At 62.2% G+C, this 17,019-nt stretch overlaps 1 protein-coding gene across 2 annotated transcripts in view; it reads left to right on the forward strand.

Annotated features, from left to right (window-relative positions):
• Positions 1-17,019, forward strand: part of Fam19a5 (family with sequence similarity 19 (chemokine (C-C motif)-like), member A5) — a gene marked incomplete at its 5' end in the record, with an annotated part of 105,839 nt that overhangs the window by 40,189 nt on the left and 48,631 nt on the right. For both annotated transcript variants that reach the window (XM_005379522.2, XM_013511696.1), the window contains 1 exon segment: positions 9,615-9,764. In XM_005379522.2, the coding sequence (XP_005379579.1) occupies positions 9,615-9,764 (150 nt within the window).

Here is a 17,019-nt window from a genome sequence, read left to right on the forward strand (position 1 = left end):
GTCCACCTCTGAAGCGGGGAGGGCTTGGGGAGCCGGTGCCAACGAGCCTGCCCGGCCCTGCCCCCAGGTGGCCTTCCTGACACCCCCGGTCCCCGCCAGCTCAGGCCCTTCCTGCTGTGGTCGTGTTGAGCCACTTCCATCCGCGTCCCCAGGACCCAGAAATGGCTCCAGAGACAAAAGGATTCATTTAAAATCGCGGCTGGACCATGTTCCACAAAGCAGTGCATCCTCGGTGGCTGTGCCACAGGCGGCCCTGGCTGCCGTGTGCAACCCTGGCATGCCACCCTGGGGTACCTGTGCCCCGCGGCTCACGTCTTAGGCTGAGCCTGGCTCCCTTCCTGGGTCTCTGCCCTCGGATGGCACCCACTTTGTGCTGTGGCCAAACCTGGGCTGCTCCCTGGGTGATTCCAGACTGCACCCGTCCTCCTCCAAGCCCACAGGGCTGTCTGCCCCGGACGCCCTGGCACAGGTCTGTGGGTGCCTGCAGAGGGCCGCTGAGCTGGGCCGCTCCGCCTGAAGTTCAGTGCTACCTGTGGAGCCCCAGGCGGCCAGGAACAGGGGTTGCCGTGTGCCGAGCGCCACCAGGCAGGAGCTGCAGCTGGGCAGGGACAGGGAAGGCGCGGGAGGTCACAACAGGGACTTCAGATGTCCTAGGCAGGGCCACAGGGTTGTTTCTGGCAGAGGGGGTTCGCCGGGCGACAGTCTCTTTGCCCAGCGTCACTGTGGTGGCCACTTGGGCAGGGCGGAGAGTCTCAGTTTCCGTGGCACCAAGCCAAGGCGCTGCCCCGCTCCCTGCCGCCGCAGGCTGGATGCGGTGGGCCCTGGATCCCTCCCGCCTGGGCTGCTCCCCGCGCGCTTGGGGCGGGGCCTCGGTGTGCCTTTACTGACCTTTGCGAAGTCGTAAAGTGAGCGTAATTAGGTGTTTATGATGTTGTGCCGAGAGCATTCCCGGCCAGCTTGCGACGGGCCCTGGGGCCGCCACCGGGCCCAGCCAGGCGGGCAGCGCCTCGTTAATATGCACATTAGCGGGGATAATTGACGGGGAGCCAGCTGGACGGCCGAGTCCAGTAGCAGTGGCTGTCCCTGTGCAGCTCCAGCCGCCTGAAGGAGAACAATAAAAGTGCCCGCGTCTCCTCTGCCGCCGCCATAAAGAGCCGCACAGCAGCCACGGGGCGGGCTCTCGGCCAGCGCAGGACGTCCAGGGCTGTAAGTCACCCGAGCGATTCGTCCCCGGCTCCCAGCGCTGGCAGGGCAACCAGAGAGCTCGGGCTTGCTTGTTCTTGGGGAGCGAGGCGTGGGTCCTCCTGCCTGTGGTTGGTGCTACGGGGCAGGGCGTGGCGTCTGCTCTGGGGGATGTGACCTCGTGATCCTGGCTGCCCTCCCCATGGCTGTTGCCAGGCCAGTGCTGAGGTCCCAGCCATGGCCACCTTGGACGTGGCTGCCCACAAGGGTCGAGGAGCTCAGCTGCCGTGGATGACACCAGGTGACCTGAATCGCCTGGGAGAGGGTGGTGGGCAGCCCCCCCTTGAGGACCAGGCTGGACAGTGGCCACTGTACATTAGGGGGGCAGCGGTAGATGACCTTGGGGGAAGGGATTCTCTAATCAGTCGGTCTTCCAGGACCCTTGGGGTGGGTTCCCTGCTCTCCCAGGGTGCCCAGCGCAGACAGTTGGGTGAGGGTAGAGTGGCCACTCCCCACACTCTTGAGTGTTGCAGCGTCTTGCATTTGCTCCAGATGTCTCTGGAGGGTGTGTCTAGTCCAAGCACCTCGGTGACTTGCAGCCTCCCCACCCAGCCCCTGCCCACCCACCTCCGAGTCCTCATCTTACCGAAGAACGGACCAGGGTGCTCACATGCCGGGACCGCACCGTTCCTTGCTGCTGCCGGGCCCCTCCCAGGTCTCACCTTGAGCGGTCGTAGTGGGCATCTTGCATCTCCAGGGTGTCTGATACTTGTCAGACAAAGGGCACAATTCAGGACCCAGGCTATGTAAAAGGGACAGCGGAGAGTCCTGGGCAGCTGCTGGGCTGCGCCTGAGTGTGAGTCCAGGTCTTCTCCCTGGTTTCTGACCCAGGCAGGGATGAGGCCCCATGCGTCTGGCAGAGATGCAGTCTGGCCTCTCTGATGCAGTGAGGAAGGGGGACAGGGACCATCCCGGACGGCCTCTGTGCAGGGCTGCGGGCAGGGAGGCCATGGACCTCGCTGTCTCCGAAGTGTCCTGCACGGACGTGGAGTCAGGGCTGGACTGGGGCTGGGCTGTGTTCATGATCCGACTGAGTTCGTGAGAACGTCGGCACCCAGGGAGTTGCCCAGGAGTGGCCCAGCATCCGGGGTCCCTAACCATGTCCCATCTTTGCCACACAAGTGATACGGACTCTGTGACACAGAGGACAGGAGGTGGCCATCTCGGAGGCCTATTCCTCGCCCCTGCGTGGGGGGAGCTGTCCAGAACCCCTTTTTCAAAGCCACTGTCTTACTCCATGGAACGCAGCCCTGTAGCCTTGGGGCCTGGGGTCTGACGCTGTCCTGCGGGGAGGGCGGCCGTGCACCTGGGCGCCTCCCTGCAGGCTGGGGAGACTGGGCTTCCCGCCCCCACACTCCGCATCACCCCACTGCTGGGGCCCCGGCCCTTCCCTCCGGTGCTCATAGCCCGTCCTGTCTCTCGGTCACTCTCTCTTCTCTCTCATCTCTGTCACTGTCTCCATCATGCTCAGAGCACCAGTCCTGCAGACCTCTCTTCCTGGCAGACCTCTCCAGGGAGCCCCAGGGCCACACAGGGCTGGGATCTGACTGACCCCTGACCAGGGTGTGAGCAGGATGGGGACTCCGTGGTCCCAGATGCTCTTCTGTTCTGCCTGGCATCTTCCACAGCCTCAGCCTGAACACCAGGGCCGTGCACACGGTGTCCAAAGCCACGTGTCCGGGCCTTGGGGGTGGCCCTCTTCGCGGACCCCGGTCTTGCTTAATTTCTCTATCTGTCCTTGCACACTGTCATGCAGAGATAATCCTCAGCCAGCCCTGTCCGTGGTACAGCTGGGCTTCATTCATGATCTTCCACACGTACTTAATTGGCTCTGTTGAAGTTGGGCCGTGATGGAGAATTAGATACTAGGTTTTAATAGGAGCTCGATTGCATTATAACTCAAATATTGAGAGTTTAATACTTCATCGGATCTTAAAGACCGTTCTTTCCTGTATTTTCTAATCCTTGTGCCATATGTCTATAAGATCAGGGATAAAACTAAACATTAGTCACTTAATTTGTGAGCACAGGGTAGAGCTGAGCATTTCACCCTCTTGTCTGAGAGTCACGTCTTGTCCTGGGGCGGGAGACCTTGACGCCACCCCGGCTAGTTGCTGGGCTCCAGCCACCAGGGAGCCCCAGGTGCCCTCAGCGTGCCCACTACACAGCTGGTGCTGTCAGCCCGGGGCCGCAGGAGGAGGCAGGGCTCTGGTGCCTGGGCAGGTGCTGGGGACAGCAGGGGTGACAGGAAGAGGGACGGGGCCCGGTCAGTGCAGGCCGGGGACAAGCAGGGCAGCACCGAGCAGGCTGTGGACACGGTGACATGGGCAGGGCCAGGGTGTGCCTTCAGGGGCCACAGAGAGGGACTCGCCCCTGGTGTCACTCACAGAAGCCCGCTGTGCCCGGAGCAGCTGCACGGGGGCATGCAGGAGGGGACATGGCAGCTTCGCGCGTACATGTGTGCATGTGCACCTCACAGCGAGTGTGCTCATGCGTGCATATGCAGCTGTACACCTGATGCAGGTGTGCACGTGGGTGGAGTGTGCCCCTCCCAGCAGGTTAGAGACACGGCTGCAGTGTGGTCAGGAACTGCTGCCCCCAGGGGACTCCTGAAGGGCCCAGGTTGGGTGCCCATCCTCTCGCTGGACTCCTGCCTGCTCCCTGTCTTCTGAGTGCCCCGGAGCCCGTGGCCCCCTAACCCCCCACCTTGGGTGCACCTTGTTTTCATTCGAATCCAAGCACGGTGCTGACATTTATGATGGTTAAATGCCATCCTCATGGTCTGTGCCCGTCAGAATCGTTTTGAATCTTTATTCTGTCATTCGTCATGTCAGACATCATCCCAGATTTATGCCAGGCCACGGTGGACTGAATGGCCACCTGTCTGCACCCGGGAAGGAGACGCTGCACACGGCGTGCTCCCTGTGACCTCCGTGTGCCCTCTTCCACTGCCCTGGGTCGCTGTCCAGGGCCAGCCTCAATTGCCCCGTCTGGCAGCAAGGTCTGGACTGTGCTCGCCGGAACCCTTGTCCGAGTGTGGATACCGCCTGCCACCCAAGGCCTGAGAAGAGGCCTGGCACACCCCTCCTCTGTGGTCCTTCCTGTGACCCACTGTAGCCCTGGTTTTGGGCCTGCTGGGCATTCTGAGGGACCGTGTCACCCACGCAGCAGTGTGTCCCGTGCCTGGTTATGTCCCTTGGGCAGCTTCCTTCTCTCAGCAAACAAAGACTAGCCCAGGCGGACTGGTGGCCACGTACACTCAAGCCAGACTGTCCTTTCTGCTTGTGACCACCGGGGTCCCAGAAACCCAGAGGTACCCAATGGCTTAAAGACATTCTTGGCTTCTCTCTTGTTTTGTGCCGGCTGTGTCCTCAGCGAGCTGTTCCTATAAAATCTGTAGAAATGGCGCGGGTGCAGTGCTGGCTTTGCAGGGTGGCGGGGAACTCGGTGTGGCCCTCCAGTCCCGTGCAGCCCAGGGCCCCTCCTGGCTTGCAGTGCCCAGTGCCAGGATAGGGCTGACGCAGGCTCTCGGCCTGAAGTGGTTTGGGGCTCTTGGTGGCCCCCGACAGCGTGTCACCCCTGCCCCGGGATGACCAGGTTTGGTGTGAGCACAGGCAGGCCAGCGGGCAGGTGTGTGCGGGTTTATTACACAGCTGCGCCACACTGCAGGGCAGAGCTGGCGTCAGAGCAGGCATGGAGGTGCCCGCGGGCCTTGATGCTCATGAAGGACGTGATGGCCTGGTCCTGCAGAGCCCCCTCCATCCACACTCACAGCCAGGCCACTCGTCTCAGCCCCCATGGGCTGCACCTCTGGGCAGGGCTTCAGGGGACAGGCCACCCCCGATGGCTAGGGACAGTCCTGGGGCCCAGGACAGGACCAGAGAGAGGCAGAGGGCTCCTGCCCAGCACATTTCCTTGCAGATATCAGGACATCAGCCAGGGAGGGGCTGTCACTGGGATCCAGAGTCAGAGCGTCTCTGTACCAGATTGTCCACCCCTCCTTGGGGAGAAGGCTTCTCCTGTTCACCGGCCAGGACCAGGGATAAGTGCCATGCCTGCTCTGCCTAGGGGTGGACTCTCACCCACCCACTCCAGACCGGAGCTGTGGCGTCACTGTGGGCCACTGCACCTATAAGGAAGGAGGTATTCGTCCACCTAACAGGGTTGTGGGCATCTGTCCAGGTCGTACATGGGCAGTTGTGTCACTGTAGGGCACGGCACCCTGTGGGCGGTTCACCCATCTGACACGTGAGCCCTGGGGGTCCATGCACCTGGCTGAGGAGCCATGGTGCCAGCCTGGCACTCCCACCTGGGTGGCAGCAGCAGTGGGCAGCGAGTCCAGCAGTTCCCAGCTCCCTTAGAACAGTGGATGTCACATCGATTGCGGGAAGGGTGTCCCAAGGCCGGGTTAGGGACACAGGCAGGTCCCTGAAGGAGTTCTGCATCACACCCGGGTGCCCTGAGCAGACCTGCAGCCCTCGGGGTGACGAGCTCCTCCCCGCCCCTTCACCCATACCCTCCGACCATCGCTGCACGGCTGTGCTGCTGCACTGCTCTCCAGGAAGAGACCGCCCCGGGCGTGTGCATCTCCACCCCTCACACACGTATGCCGTGCTCCGCGCGCACCACCCACCACGGTCTCAGAGTTCCTTCTGGACAGGCCTCAGACGCAGGGAGCCCGTCCGTGAGGCTACTGGAGCGCCATGCTGGGCATCTGGCCCTGGCCCCAGGCCCTCAGGGTCCCCTAAGAAGGGGCTGCCTTTTCCTGGCTGCACCCCGCTGCTCAGCTTGGCGGGCAGACCCAGGCGAGCGCTCTTCAGGGGCGTTCCCTCCTGCCCAGTGACTGCTTCGTGTGCTCGGAGCAGACTGTGGTGAGACAGGCTGCTGCCCCTGCACTGTGAAGCCTGTCGGCCCCTCCGTACCCCTGTCCAGTACCCTCCTGCAGCCCAGCAGCAGTCCCCACCCGTCCCCTCCTTCCCTTCCCATGTCCTGGGCAATGGACCTCTCCCCTGGCTGTATCTGGTGCCACATCCCAGTGCGTGGCCTGCTGGACACGTCTCCCGGTGGCATGAGCACGTGTACCAGGTGTCTTGGGACGTCTGCTGCCTCCCATCCCCGGTGCCTTGGTTTCCCCAGGCCTCTGTGTGGGCCTTGTGGCTGTGCCCTGCCCTGGACTCCACCTTGGCCAGTGCTCCCCTCTGAGCCCCTCCCGGAGGCATCCTGTTTGCAGGTGTTGTTATCACTGGGTCCGAAGTGCCATGTCCATGGCAGCCAGGCATGCCCCGTGGACAGCAGGAGTGTGGCTCTGGGTTTGTCCCTGGGCTCCTCAGTGTCCACTGTCCTGGTGCAGCCCAGCCAGGCAGGACGGTCACAGTGCCACACAAGGAGGGTTGGAGGGATGTGCCAGCGGTGGCCCAGATAGGAAATGGTGGAGGTGGGAGTGTGGGGCAGGAGGGTGTGGGGGTGGGGGCAGACTGACAGCGGGCTGCTCAGAAGGCCCGGGACGAATCCCTGGGCTCTTGTAAGCTGGTGATAGATCAGTGACCTGGGGACACTTTCTGTTCCGCAGACAGACAGGCACCGTGAGGCGCACTCGGCGGGTGGACGTCCCGGCTGGGTTCCAGCGGGGCCTGGCTGTGTCTTCAGACGTTGGTTTTCTCTGTGGCACAGGTGCAGTTGGGCCCCAGGAAGGTGTGTTGGCGTGTTATCCCAGGTACTGCGGGTGTGGGGACAGGGTCTCTGCAGACATCGTCGGTCACAGGAGTCAATGTGGGCCCTCCTCCAGGGTGACCGGTGTCCTTGTAAGGAGGGACACTGGAGAGAAGGCCAGGTGACAGCAGAGAGATCGGCTGATGCTGCTGCAGACAAAGGGCACAGGGATTGCTGGCCACCATTCCACGGTGTCCAGGGGACATAGTCCTGCTGATTTCAGACCATGGTCTCCGGGACGGGGGAGAAGAGATGTCTGGTTAAGCCACTAGGTCTGTGGCACTTTAACAGGAAACTGGCACTTGTCCAGGACACCTCCTCTGAGGCACATGGCAGTTTGGGTCCAGGATCCCCTGGTCCATGGGCCAGTCCCATCACAGCACCTGAGGGCTCCATGGAAAGATACCCACCCACCAGACATAGACTGTGGAGGCCATCTACTGGCCCAGGTGTCCAGGGACACTAAGCTGCTGGTCATTTGTGCATGGATGCAGTGTCAGATGGTTCCTTAATGACCAGCCCGAGGGGCAGATGGCCAGCGTCCCCAGCAGCACCATCCTGGAAGTGCCTACTTTCCCCATCACTATGATGGGCTGCCCAGGCCTGTGCCATCTCAGAGGAGGCAGCTGGCCCTGAGTGGATATGGTGACACTCTGCTGAGCGGTCTGGGGTCCAGATGGGCAGGGACAGTAGAGTGGCCCTGAACCAACCTACAGAGCCAAAGTTGGCACCTTGGTACGGATGGGGCCTGCGTGGCACTGGTCTGCAGGTTGCGCTGGTGGATGTGCGGCGGGAGATACAGCATGTTAACATACACCGTGCGCCTGCTCTGTGGTCTGTGCCGCCAGCCAGGCCAGGCATCCCTCGTGGTCCCCACCTTCCTCCTAGTGGATTCATGGATCCACATGCTGATGTATGTGTTGTTTTGCCTGCTCCTTGGCCAGAATATAATTTTGGGTCCAGTTTGGTAGGGAGAGTCCAACTCCACAGTGTGAGGGGTGGTGGCGCTGGTGGAACTGGAGTTTGTCTTTGTGGGAGGGTCTGCTGGGCAGCCCTTATCGTCCTGCCCGTCCTCCGAATGTGTGTCACCTGCCTGTAGCACACTGGTCAGGCACAGGCTCTGGGCCGCTGGCTCCGTCCACCGTGGACAGCTCCATCAAAGGCAGAGGGAGCTGGGCTGGGCATGTCCAGGGCCACTGAAGGCACCCGGGGCCTCCCGAGTCACCCAGACAAGGGCACCGCAAGGGCAGTGCTAGGCTGCAAGACCTGGGTGTCCACTGCCTGCTACCTCCTGCTGGCATGGGAGAGTCCTACTGCAGCCAGGCCTGGGCTGCCTGGGGGACAGTAAGGCAGGTATGCACAGGTGCTGGCTGTCCGCACGAGGACATCCATGGTGGCAGGAGCAGAGTGGTGGATGGGGATGGACCCTGGGCTCCTCCCTGGCGTGGCCTCCACATTGTCCTGTGCTGAGCTTCAGCGTGACCGCAAGCCCTATCCCGGTGCCCACATGTGGCCCCCCCAAGGCAGCGGGAGTCCCCAGGTGCCCTGCTCAGTGAGCAGCTTGCAGTCGGCGCCCACCGTCAGCTGAGTAAGTGAAAGTGAGGCTGTGGGGGAGTGCGGCCTTGGAGTCCAGGACTGACGCAGGCGAGGGCCACAGGTCTGTGTGCTCAGGGTTCCGTGCTCCCCGGCAGGGACAAACGCCCGGACCTCGCCTGCAAGGTGAAGGACACCCCGTCCTCCCACAAGCCGCCAGTCTCTCATCTTTACAGCCCGCCCTCCCTCGAGGCTCCGTCTTTATGGGTCAGTGTGACTCTCGGCGCTTGGTGGTGGTGGCCGGGCACACGCACCTACAGAGGAGGATTTACAGTAGAGGGGCTTAGTTCCTGCTGGAATTTCCTGGTGGTTGCCCGCGTGCTCCTGGGATGCTGACGCCTGTGGCAGAGTGCATCCTCCTGTGCCGGGAGATGAGGGCTGAGGAGTGCCAGGAATACCACCTTGGGAGGGAACCTGCCCCTTCTCTGCACCCTCGATGGCCAGTCGGGTGTGCCTGGGTGTCTGCACGGGTGTGTGAGCCCCTGCAGACTGTGCTCTGTGTACACCGGTGGCCCCTCTACCAGTGTCTGCTCTGTCCACTCCCGGGCACGTGGCGGGTCCCACCTGTGCCTGTGTGCAGCTGGGCTCCATATCCCCACCATTGCATGTCGCCGTGTGGGGGCACACGGGCCTTCTGGAAGGCGGAGGAGGAACCTGGGCCTCCTGGTGCGGATGAGCACAGCTGGGTCCTCCCTGGCGCCATGGCCTTTTCTGCCCCCTACTGTGCGGGCAGAGTGCTGGCATGGGGACCGAGGCTGAGGAGTGCCTGCGCCCTGCATTCAGGTCCCTTCCACTGGAGCCTGGAGTGGGGGGAGGGCCGGCTGTCTCCTCCTCCGTGATCTGGCCCTTTCATTTCCGGCAGTGCTGAGCTGGGGCCTCCTTTAATTTCCTGTCTGCCAAGCGAACGCTGCCCCAAAGCAGGGCGCCTGCAGAGCTGGTCGTGGTGGGCCGCTCGGGCTGTGCCGCGCACTCTCTGCAGGGCGTCCTCCCTGCCCTGCTCGTCCAGGCCTTGGGCTGAGGAGCTGCAGCTGCGGCCACGCAGCTCACCACACGTTACCTCTCTCTTGCAGGTCAGCTGGCCGCCGGCACCTGTGAGATTGTGACCCTGGACCGGGACAGCAGTCAGCCGCGGAGGACAATCGCCCGGCAGACAGCTCGCTGCGCATGCAGAAAGGGGCAGATTGCGGGGACCACGAGGGCGCGGCCCGCCTGCGTGGACGGTAAGAGCCGGCCACAGTGCTGCGCAAGTAGGGTGGGAGACCCTGAGTGTCCCCCTGCGAGCCGGCCCTACGTCTTCCGAGGCTGGGGCCTGGAAGTGCACCCCAGCTCAGGCTCCGGCTGCACAGCCTTGGCCTCGGGCCAGCACATGAGGGTGATTGTCCCCATGGGCAGCGTGACACGCACCCAGGAGCACAGGCGTCTTACGGTGTATGGCTCCCAGATCCCCTGGTGGCAGGGACCCAGCCTCTGGCCAGGTGGCAATCCCTGTCACACTCACTGGGTACGGGGTTGTGGCCTGCAGCTGGGCCCGCCAGCCTCACTGTAGGAGAGGGGGGACAAGGGAGGTGTCCCATTGTCACAGTCCCCAGTCACAGGACCAAGGTCCCCAGTGCCCCTGACCTCTGCTGCACGCGGCTCCGGCCCAGGCTGCCAGTAAGAATGTGGGCCTCGCCCTGGGTCTGGCTGGGCTCAGGCTCCATTGCCCGGAGTTTGGTGGTGACATCAGGTCTTCGCCCTGTGGGCCCCGGGGAGGGGCACCCAGACTCCGCTCTGCAGTGGCGGGGCCCTTCCAGGAAGCCCCTGGGATGCCAATAGAGCTGCTCGGCTCCAGCCCTCGCTGTGTGGGTGCCATGGGAGTTGCCCTGAGACCTGCCTTGGGAAATGGAGCCCCGGGGGTCTCTGAGGGAGGAAGGGCGGCTGGCCGCTGGCTCGGCTGTGAGCAGTGCTGACCAGACCGGCAGGGGCTGCAGCCGGAGAGCAGGAACCGCAGAGCCAGGGCCTCATCCGGCCATGGTGGGGTCAGCAAGAAGAGGCTGCGACCAGCACCAAGGCTGGGTCAGGCCTGGGGTGATGTCAGGTCGGGCATCAGAGCCTACCCTGGGGCCTGTGACCAGAGCTGGCAGGGACCCTGGGTGCCCTGTGTGCCTCACCAGCAGTAACAGTGTGTGTCAGTCCAGGTGGCCTTGGGGTGAGGCACCCCGCGCAGGGCATGGAGTGGCCTTGGCCAGGCGTGGAAGTGTCTCCCCAGCCCTGAGGGGAGGCGGGAGGGCGGGCGATGGTGTGGCTGGGCTTGGGTGGAGGTGGAGGTTCTGAGGGCCGGAGCCAGGACTGGGGTCCAAGCTGGGGGTGCTGGGGGAGACAGGCTATAAAAGGGCAGCAGCAGGGTGGCGAGTGTCCTGCCGTTGCAGTGGAGTTCCATCCCTGGCCTGGCGGCCTGTCTGCCTCTGGGGTGGCCTTCAGGGCAGTGGCGACCTTGGCCTCCTGCACCCAGGCTGGCAGGGACTGAGGGTGGCGGGGAGATGTGGTCCAGGCAGGCCAGGGCAGTGCTGCCCAGCGCTGACACAGAGCCTGCACTTCCTCGTTCTGGTCTGGGGCCGTTCTCTCTCCCAGGGCCTGTGGGCGGCTCCAGATCCTTGGGTTCACATCCTGCCCCCGCCCCACATCCGCGCTCAGACCCCACTTTCTCTGCCGCGCGTCTGTGGCGCGGGGACCCTGAGCCCAGACAGACGGCGCAGGTTGGAGGAGGAGTCGTCAGATGGCTGAGCTCGGGGCTCGGTGGCAGTGAGGGAGGCCACGCAGGGCAGGAGCGCCGCTGTCACTTTGGGGGTCATCCGCGGTGGGCCCCGGCCAGGCGGAGATGGGCAGAGCTCGGAGCTGGGGATGGGAGGGAGAAGATCCTTCCCAGTGTCACCAGATCATGGCCTGGAACCACCTGGAAACCTCGTACACCGGAGCCCTGCCAGCTGGGGACAAGCGGCAGGCGACCAACCCTGAGGGTCTGTGTGTGGATGGCCTGGACAGGGGCTGGGCTGCCGGGCAGTACCTGACCTCCCTGAAGCCGTCTGTCAGTGCACCCAAGCCAGCCGTCCCCTAAACACCCACACCTGTCCATAGGGGCCACATACAACCTGGTGTCCCTTAAACATTGGGTGGGCGTGCACCTGGCTTCCCAGGAACTTCACACGACGCCTCCATCCCGGCACCCCCTTGGGGTCCATGCAGGCCCAGCCCACCGCCTGGGTGGGCCCCAGTGAGCCTCTGCCCCCTCGCTGGAGCTGGCGGACCAGCTGCTGATTGAGTCTGGGTCTGCTCATCTGGAGCTGTACCCCCCTCTCCCAGGGCTCTGGACTTCTCAGGAGCCGGGTCCCAGAGACCCAAATTAAAACCTCACTGTCTTCCAGGGAGGCCAAACCAACTAGTCAGCTCGCGTTTTCTGCGCAGTGGGCATTCTCCAGGCCGCCGTCTGATTTAATTTCTGCTCTTCTGTTTCTTCTCTGTGTGCATCATAAATTTCCCCGTGCGCACGCGACAGTGTCTGCTTACATCAGGTTGGGCCGAGCTGGACCCGAGCAGATCTAATCGCAGTAGTTTGTGCTGGCCCCGGGGGCTTGGCAAGTACAACAGCAAGAGGAGCCAGAGCAGGTCAGCTCTGTGGACCTGTTTACCCCTGGTTTGTTGGTTTCTTAGCTGTGCATAAATGACTTAATTCATGTATTCTTTAGAATAAGGCTCATAGCTGGCGGGGTGGAAGGAAGATCGACTCTCAAAGTCCCTGACCCACAGAACTGCAGTGCCATGGGCACTGAAGTGAAGACACTTCCTGCCTGACCCTGGCAAGGGAGCATTTGAGTAGGGTACTGAGGGATGAAGAGGAGCTCACCAGAAAAGCTTCCCTTGTGGAAAGAGGATGCTGGTGGTGAGCAGGAACCTCCTGGGCTCCTACCTCCCTGTCCTTGTCTTTGACCTGAAGCATTTTGGATGACCAGTCCCCAGTACTGTGCCCCTGTGCCCCTGCGTGAGTCCATCAGCTGAAAGCTGTCTGGGAAAGAAATTCAAAGCAAACCAGCCTGGCTCACACCTTGCCCGGCAAGGATGGACCAAAGATGGATCCAGGATGGATCAAAGACCAAGAAGTTAAGACTCAGAGCTGTCAGCCTCTTGGAAGAAGCAGCTGAATCTTCGTGACCTTGTGTTTAGGGGAACACATGATGCCTAAAGAAGTAACAAGAAGAGAAAAAGTAGATATGTTGGACTTATCAAAGTTAAGAAACAAAACAGCATCGACCTAGACCAGGCAGACGAAGAAATCCCACGGACTGGGAGGAGGCCCCGCCCTGCCCTGTAAGGGCTCAGACATGGCATCAGCGCATGACCGCGATTCCAGGCCCAGCGGGGTCCCAGGCCCGCACCGGAGCTAGAGGAAGGCGGTGTCCCACGGAACCTGTGCGGAGGTTCCCAGCTGTGTGCGTTACGCCGGCTGGAGAGCGAGCCTGCCCACACCTGGGCACACGCGGTGGCACTTTCATCCCCCAGCCCGCACCATCCAGCCGCACCATGCCAGGGCTTGCGCGGAGGACTGTGGGTGTGAAACTGCAGGCGCAGCAGATCTGGACAGGAGGGTGTGGGCACTAGCATGGGGAGTGCAGCTAAGGGGCCCAGGTTGTTTTAGGGTGATGAAACCCTTCTACCCACCGTGGAAGGCCAGCCGTCCCCCCATGGGTCTTCCGGCAGGTGCTGCAGGGGCCAGCCCAGGGGGGACCTTGCCAAGATCTGGGGGGAGGGCAGACTCCAGGTGGTCCTTCCGGTGACATCTGTGTGTTTCCAGCAGTTTGTTGTGATCCACAGCCTTGCTCCCCGCCCCAGCACCTCTCTCTGCCCCAGGTCCCCTGTTGTGTGTACCACATGGGGTGCTCCAGCTGCCTTCGAGAGCGGCGAGGGGCCCTCCACTCCCAGGTGCACAAGCCCAGGAGAAGATGAAACTCGGAGTTTGCGCACTCTCTGCAGCCCGGAGCCTGTGGGCTCCAGGATGGATCCAGGCGCGGTGTGGGGCTTAAACTGCTGGAAACTGGAGCTCTGGCCGGGGCGTGTTGGCATCGCCCCGCCTCCCCAGGCCGTCACTTCTGCACAGCGCCCACATCAGAGGGAGCGCGAGCCGTGTGCGCATCAGGCACCTGGCAGCTCCCAGCGCAGGGACTGGTGTCAGGGAGGACAGTGCCAAGTTCCACTTTGGAGGGAGCAGGTGAAGCAGCCACTGGCACCAGCCCAGGATGCCCGCTCATGGGATCTCTCTGGGCAGCTCTGGGTGATCCGTGTCAGAGAGCCCCGTGACCAGCAGGCTCTGGCTGGGGCCACAGGAAGTGACAGCTGCCGTGCTAGTAGCCAGCGTGCTTCCTCAGAGCAGTTTTATCAGAGCAGAGAGGCATTCTGCAAGAGGATGTCCCTCAGATACATCCAGATCCTGCTGCTGTCAGTTGTCAGAAAACCATAGCAGCTACTTGATGTCACACGGAGGTGGGAGCTCAGGCCAGGTGACCATCTGTATGGTTCAGATAAAAAATGTTGCCCTGAGGTCTCGTGTGTGGAGCATGTCTGGGCCATGGGGGCACTGCCCATCAGTGGATTCATCCATGGATGAGTTCGTGGCTGAATGTGCTGCTGGGAGGTGGGGCTGGTGGATGTGGTCACTTGGGTGCGGCCTGGAACGGTGTGTCTCTCTCTCCCTGGCTCCTTCCCTTTCTCTGCTTCCTGGCTGCCATGAGGGGAGCAGCTGTCCTCTGCCAGGCCCTTCCACCGTGCTGCATCTGCCTTAGAATCAGCCAACCATGGAGGCGATGCACTCAAACCATGAGCAAATAAACTCCTCCTCCTTGAAGTCGTGCTGGGATTTGTCCCAGCAAGAAGGAAAGTAACTGAAACACCATCAGCTCAAGACTTGGGCTCCCCTGCATGGGCTCCACTGCTCACCCTTGCATGGTCCTGTGGAATCGGGATCTCGGTGAAGGAGAGAAGCCCTGGCATTGAGAGCACCTTGCGGGTCGGGTTCCTGGGCACTGGAAGCCACTGAGCCCCCGTGGTGTAAAGTGAGCTTCATCTTGGGAGCATCCTGCCACGCTTGGCCTGGGGTCCTGAGGGAAGGATGGGGCCCCTGTGCAGGGCTTTCTCTGTCCTGAGTGAGGTGCTATTCCAGGAGGCCTGGGAGCATGGGGTCCTCAAGCTTAGCGGCTTCCACAAGGGAGTCGTACGCTGGGCAGGGCTGCAACTTCAGGTAGACCGTCACTCCCAAGTCCACAGGAGGGGTTCCCAGTGTCCACGAAGCTCATAACATCCTTCTCTGGACCTGGACACGCTCTCTAGCCTGCTGTGTGCCACTCTGTGCCTAGATCTGCAGCTCCCCATGGTGGGACCCACTGTGATCACTGCTCAGCTCCCAGGAGGGCCAGCAGCCCTGGGAGTGGGGGTGCAGGACTCTCCCGGGGCAGCAGGCCCTACTCTGTGAGGACGCCAAACTCTGTGATTCAGGAAAGAGGCGCAGGGCCCAGGGCATGGTGACCTGGACCAGGTCCTAGTGGTCCTGGAGCCTGGAAGCCTGGGGGCAGGGCACCTACAGGCTCAGCATGCTGAGGGGCACTCTCCCCAGAGCAGGCAGCGCTGGGCCGGCAGAGGGCAGAGCCGGCCAAGTGTCGTCTAGGTAATGAAATTGGCAAGACTTTGCCCAGGCTGGAGGAGGAAGGGGAAAGAGGCAGAGGCTGAGATGACTAAGAGGAGAGGGCAGGAATGGAAAGTGATCGAGGAAGCCTGCATATCAAGGAACACGACAACTGCCCGCCAGCATATTAGGCAACGGAGATGAGACGAGCACGTTCCGGGGAAGAGACACAGTGCCAGAACTGACGCAGGAAGAAGCGGAGAGCCTACACAGACCTGTGATGAGAAGAGTCGTCAGCTTCCCAGTGAGTCCCCGAGCAGACAGCTTCCCTGACGAACTAGACTACATCCTTAACAACCCAACTGCAGGCCTCCTCAGAGTCCTCCAAATACATGGAAGAGTGGGGCACCCCTCGGCCCAGGCTGTGAGGCTGGGGTTGCCCCAGTACCAGAGGTGTCAGCAAAGACTTCACAAGAAAACAGCAGACCATGGGGAGACAGACACCTAAATCCCTGCGAAGACGACAAGCATCTGGTAGTGGATGAAGTGGGCCAACACCAGGCCCCCGTGGACTTGGTCTCAGCGTACAAGCGTCAGTCAGCCGGACACAGTCCGGAGAACACAGGACAGGCGCACGTGATCGTACCAATAGTGCTGAAGACGCGGTTAACAAAACCCCGCACCTTCTCCTGATAAAGCACTCGGCAAAGCAAGAGGAGAAGACAGTGTCTTCAGAGCGACACAGGCGTCCGAGAGCCCTGTACGGAGCGGTGAGGATGGGGGCGTTGTCCCTGGGATCCGGAGCAAGACAGGCGCTGCTGGGTGGGACCTCAGTCTTCAGGCCACCGGGAGAAAGGGACTTCCCTGCGCTGGGGTCTGCGTGACACCCTCCATGTGGATGACATGTGTAGTGTCCGGTATGCTCTGCATTAATAACACGGCTCCCTCGTCCTGGCTTTTAATCAGGACCTGAGCATAACGAGCATAATAAACAGCTGTGGCGAATCTTTGCAGAAATTCTCTCCAGGAAACCAAGAGCTGATGCCCCAGTGTGTGGCGGCGGCCCCCACGCCCTGATTGTTGCTACCAGCGCGTGCCCAGGAAGGGCACGTGATGCCAGGAGCAGTGAGCTGCTTGCATCCCACTCTGCGCCTGGCACGGGCACACCGGGGTCCTTTCTGCAGCTGGCAAGGTCCTGTTACACCCACGTTCCCGCCCCTGCATCCAGCTGGGAGTCGAAGGCCCTGCCGAGGCTGGGGCAGGTCCATCGCCTGAGAGGACAGGCTCACTTCCTGGAGTGACGTCGGGTGGAGCCCACATCCCTGTCGCCCTAGCAAGGACACTGAGAAGGCCCTCAGCGGCTGCTCCTGGCCCTCGAGACAGAGTGAGCGTGGGGCCTGCCACTGCAGCCTCAGAGGCAGCCACAGGTGTCAGAGTTCGGGGTAGGCATGGTCCGTGAAGCTGGCGCATGCAGGTCCACAAGGTGCCAGCTCCTGCCAGGGGCCCCAGTACATTGCTGCTGGATGTTTTCCCAAATACCAGTTGAGGGAGGCACGGCTGTCACCATGGGGACAGCGCACCAGCTGCACAAGGGAGAGCCGAGCCCTGTGCAGGGGGGTGCTGAAAGCAGCGGTGTCGGGGCTGAGCACCACTCGGAAACCACTACTGTCCCTCCTGGAAATGCCACTCTCGACCCAGCATCCGGACACGGAGAAAGAATGGCTGGGAGCCTCGGGGGCTGTCCATTCGGGGCGCCAGGGACATGGTTAAAGGACTGAGGTGCCCTGGGACATGGAGGACATGGGGCACCATGACGAGAGCCTCAGGGG

This window comes from Chinchilla lanigera, unplaced genomic scaffold (genome assembly GCF_000276665.1).
Source record: "Chinchilla lanigera isolate Chin_1 unplaced genomic scaffold, ChiLan1.0 scaffold00012, whole genome shotgun sequence".
NCBI lineage: Eukaryota > Metazoa > Chordata > Mammalia > Rodentia > Chinchillidae > Chinchilla > Chinchilla lanigera.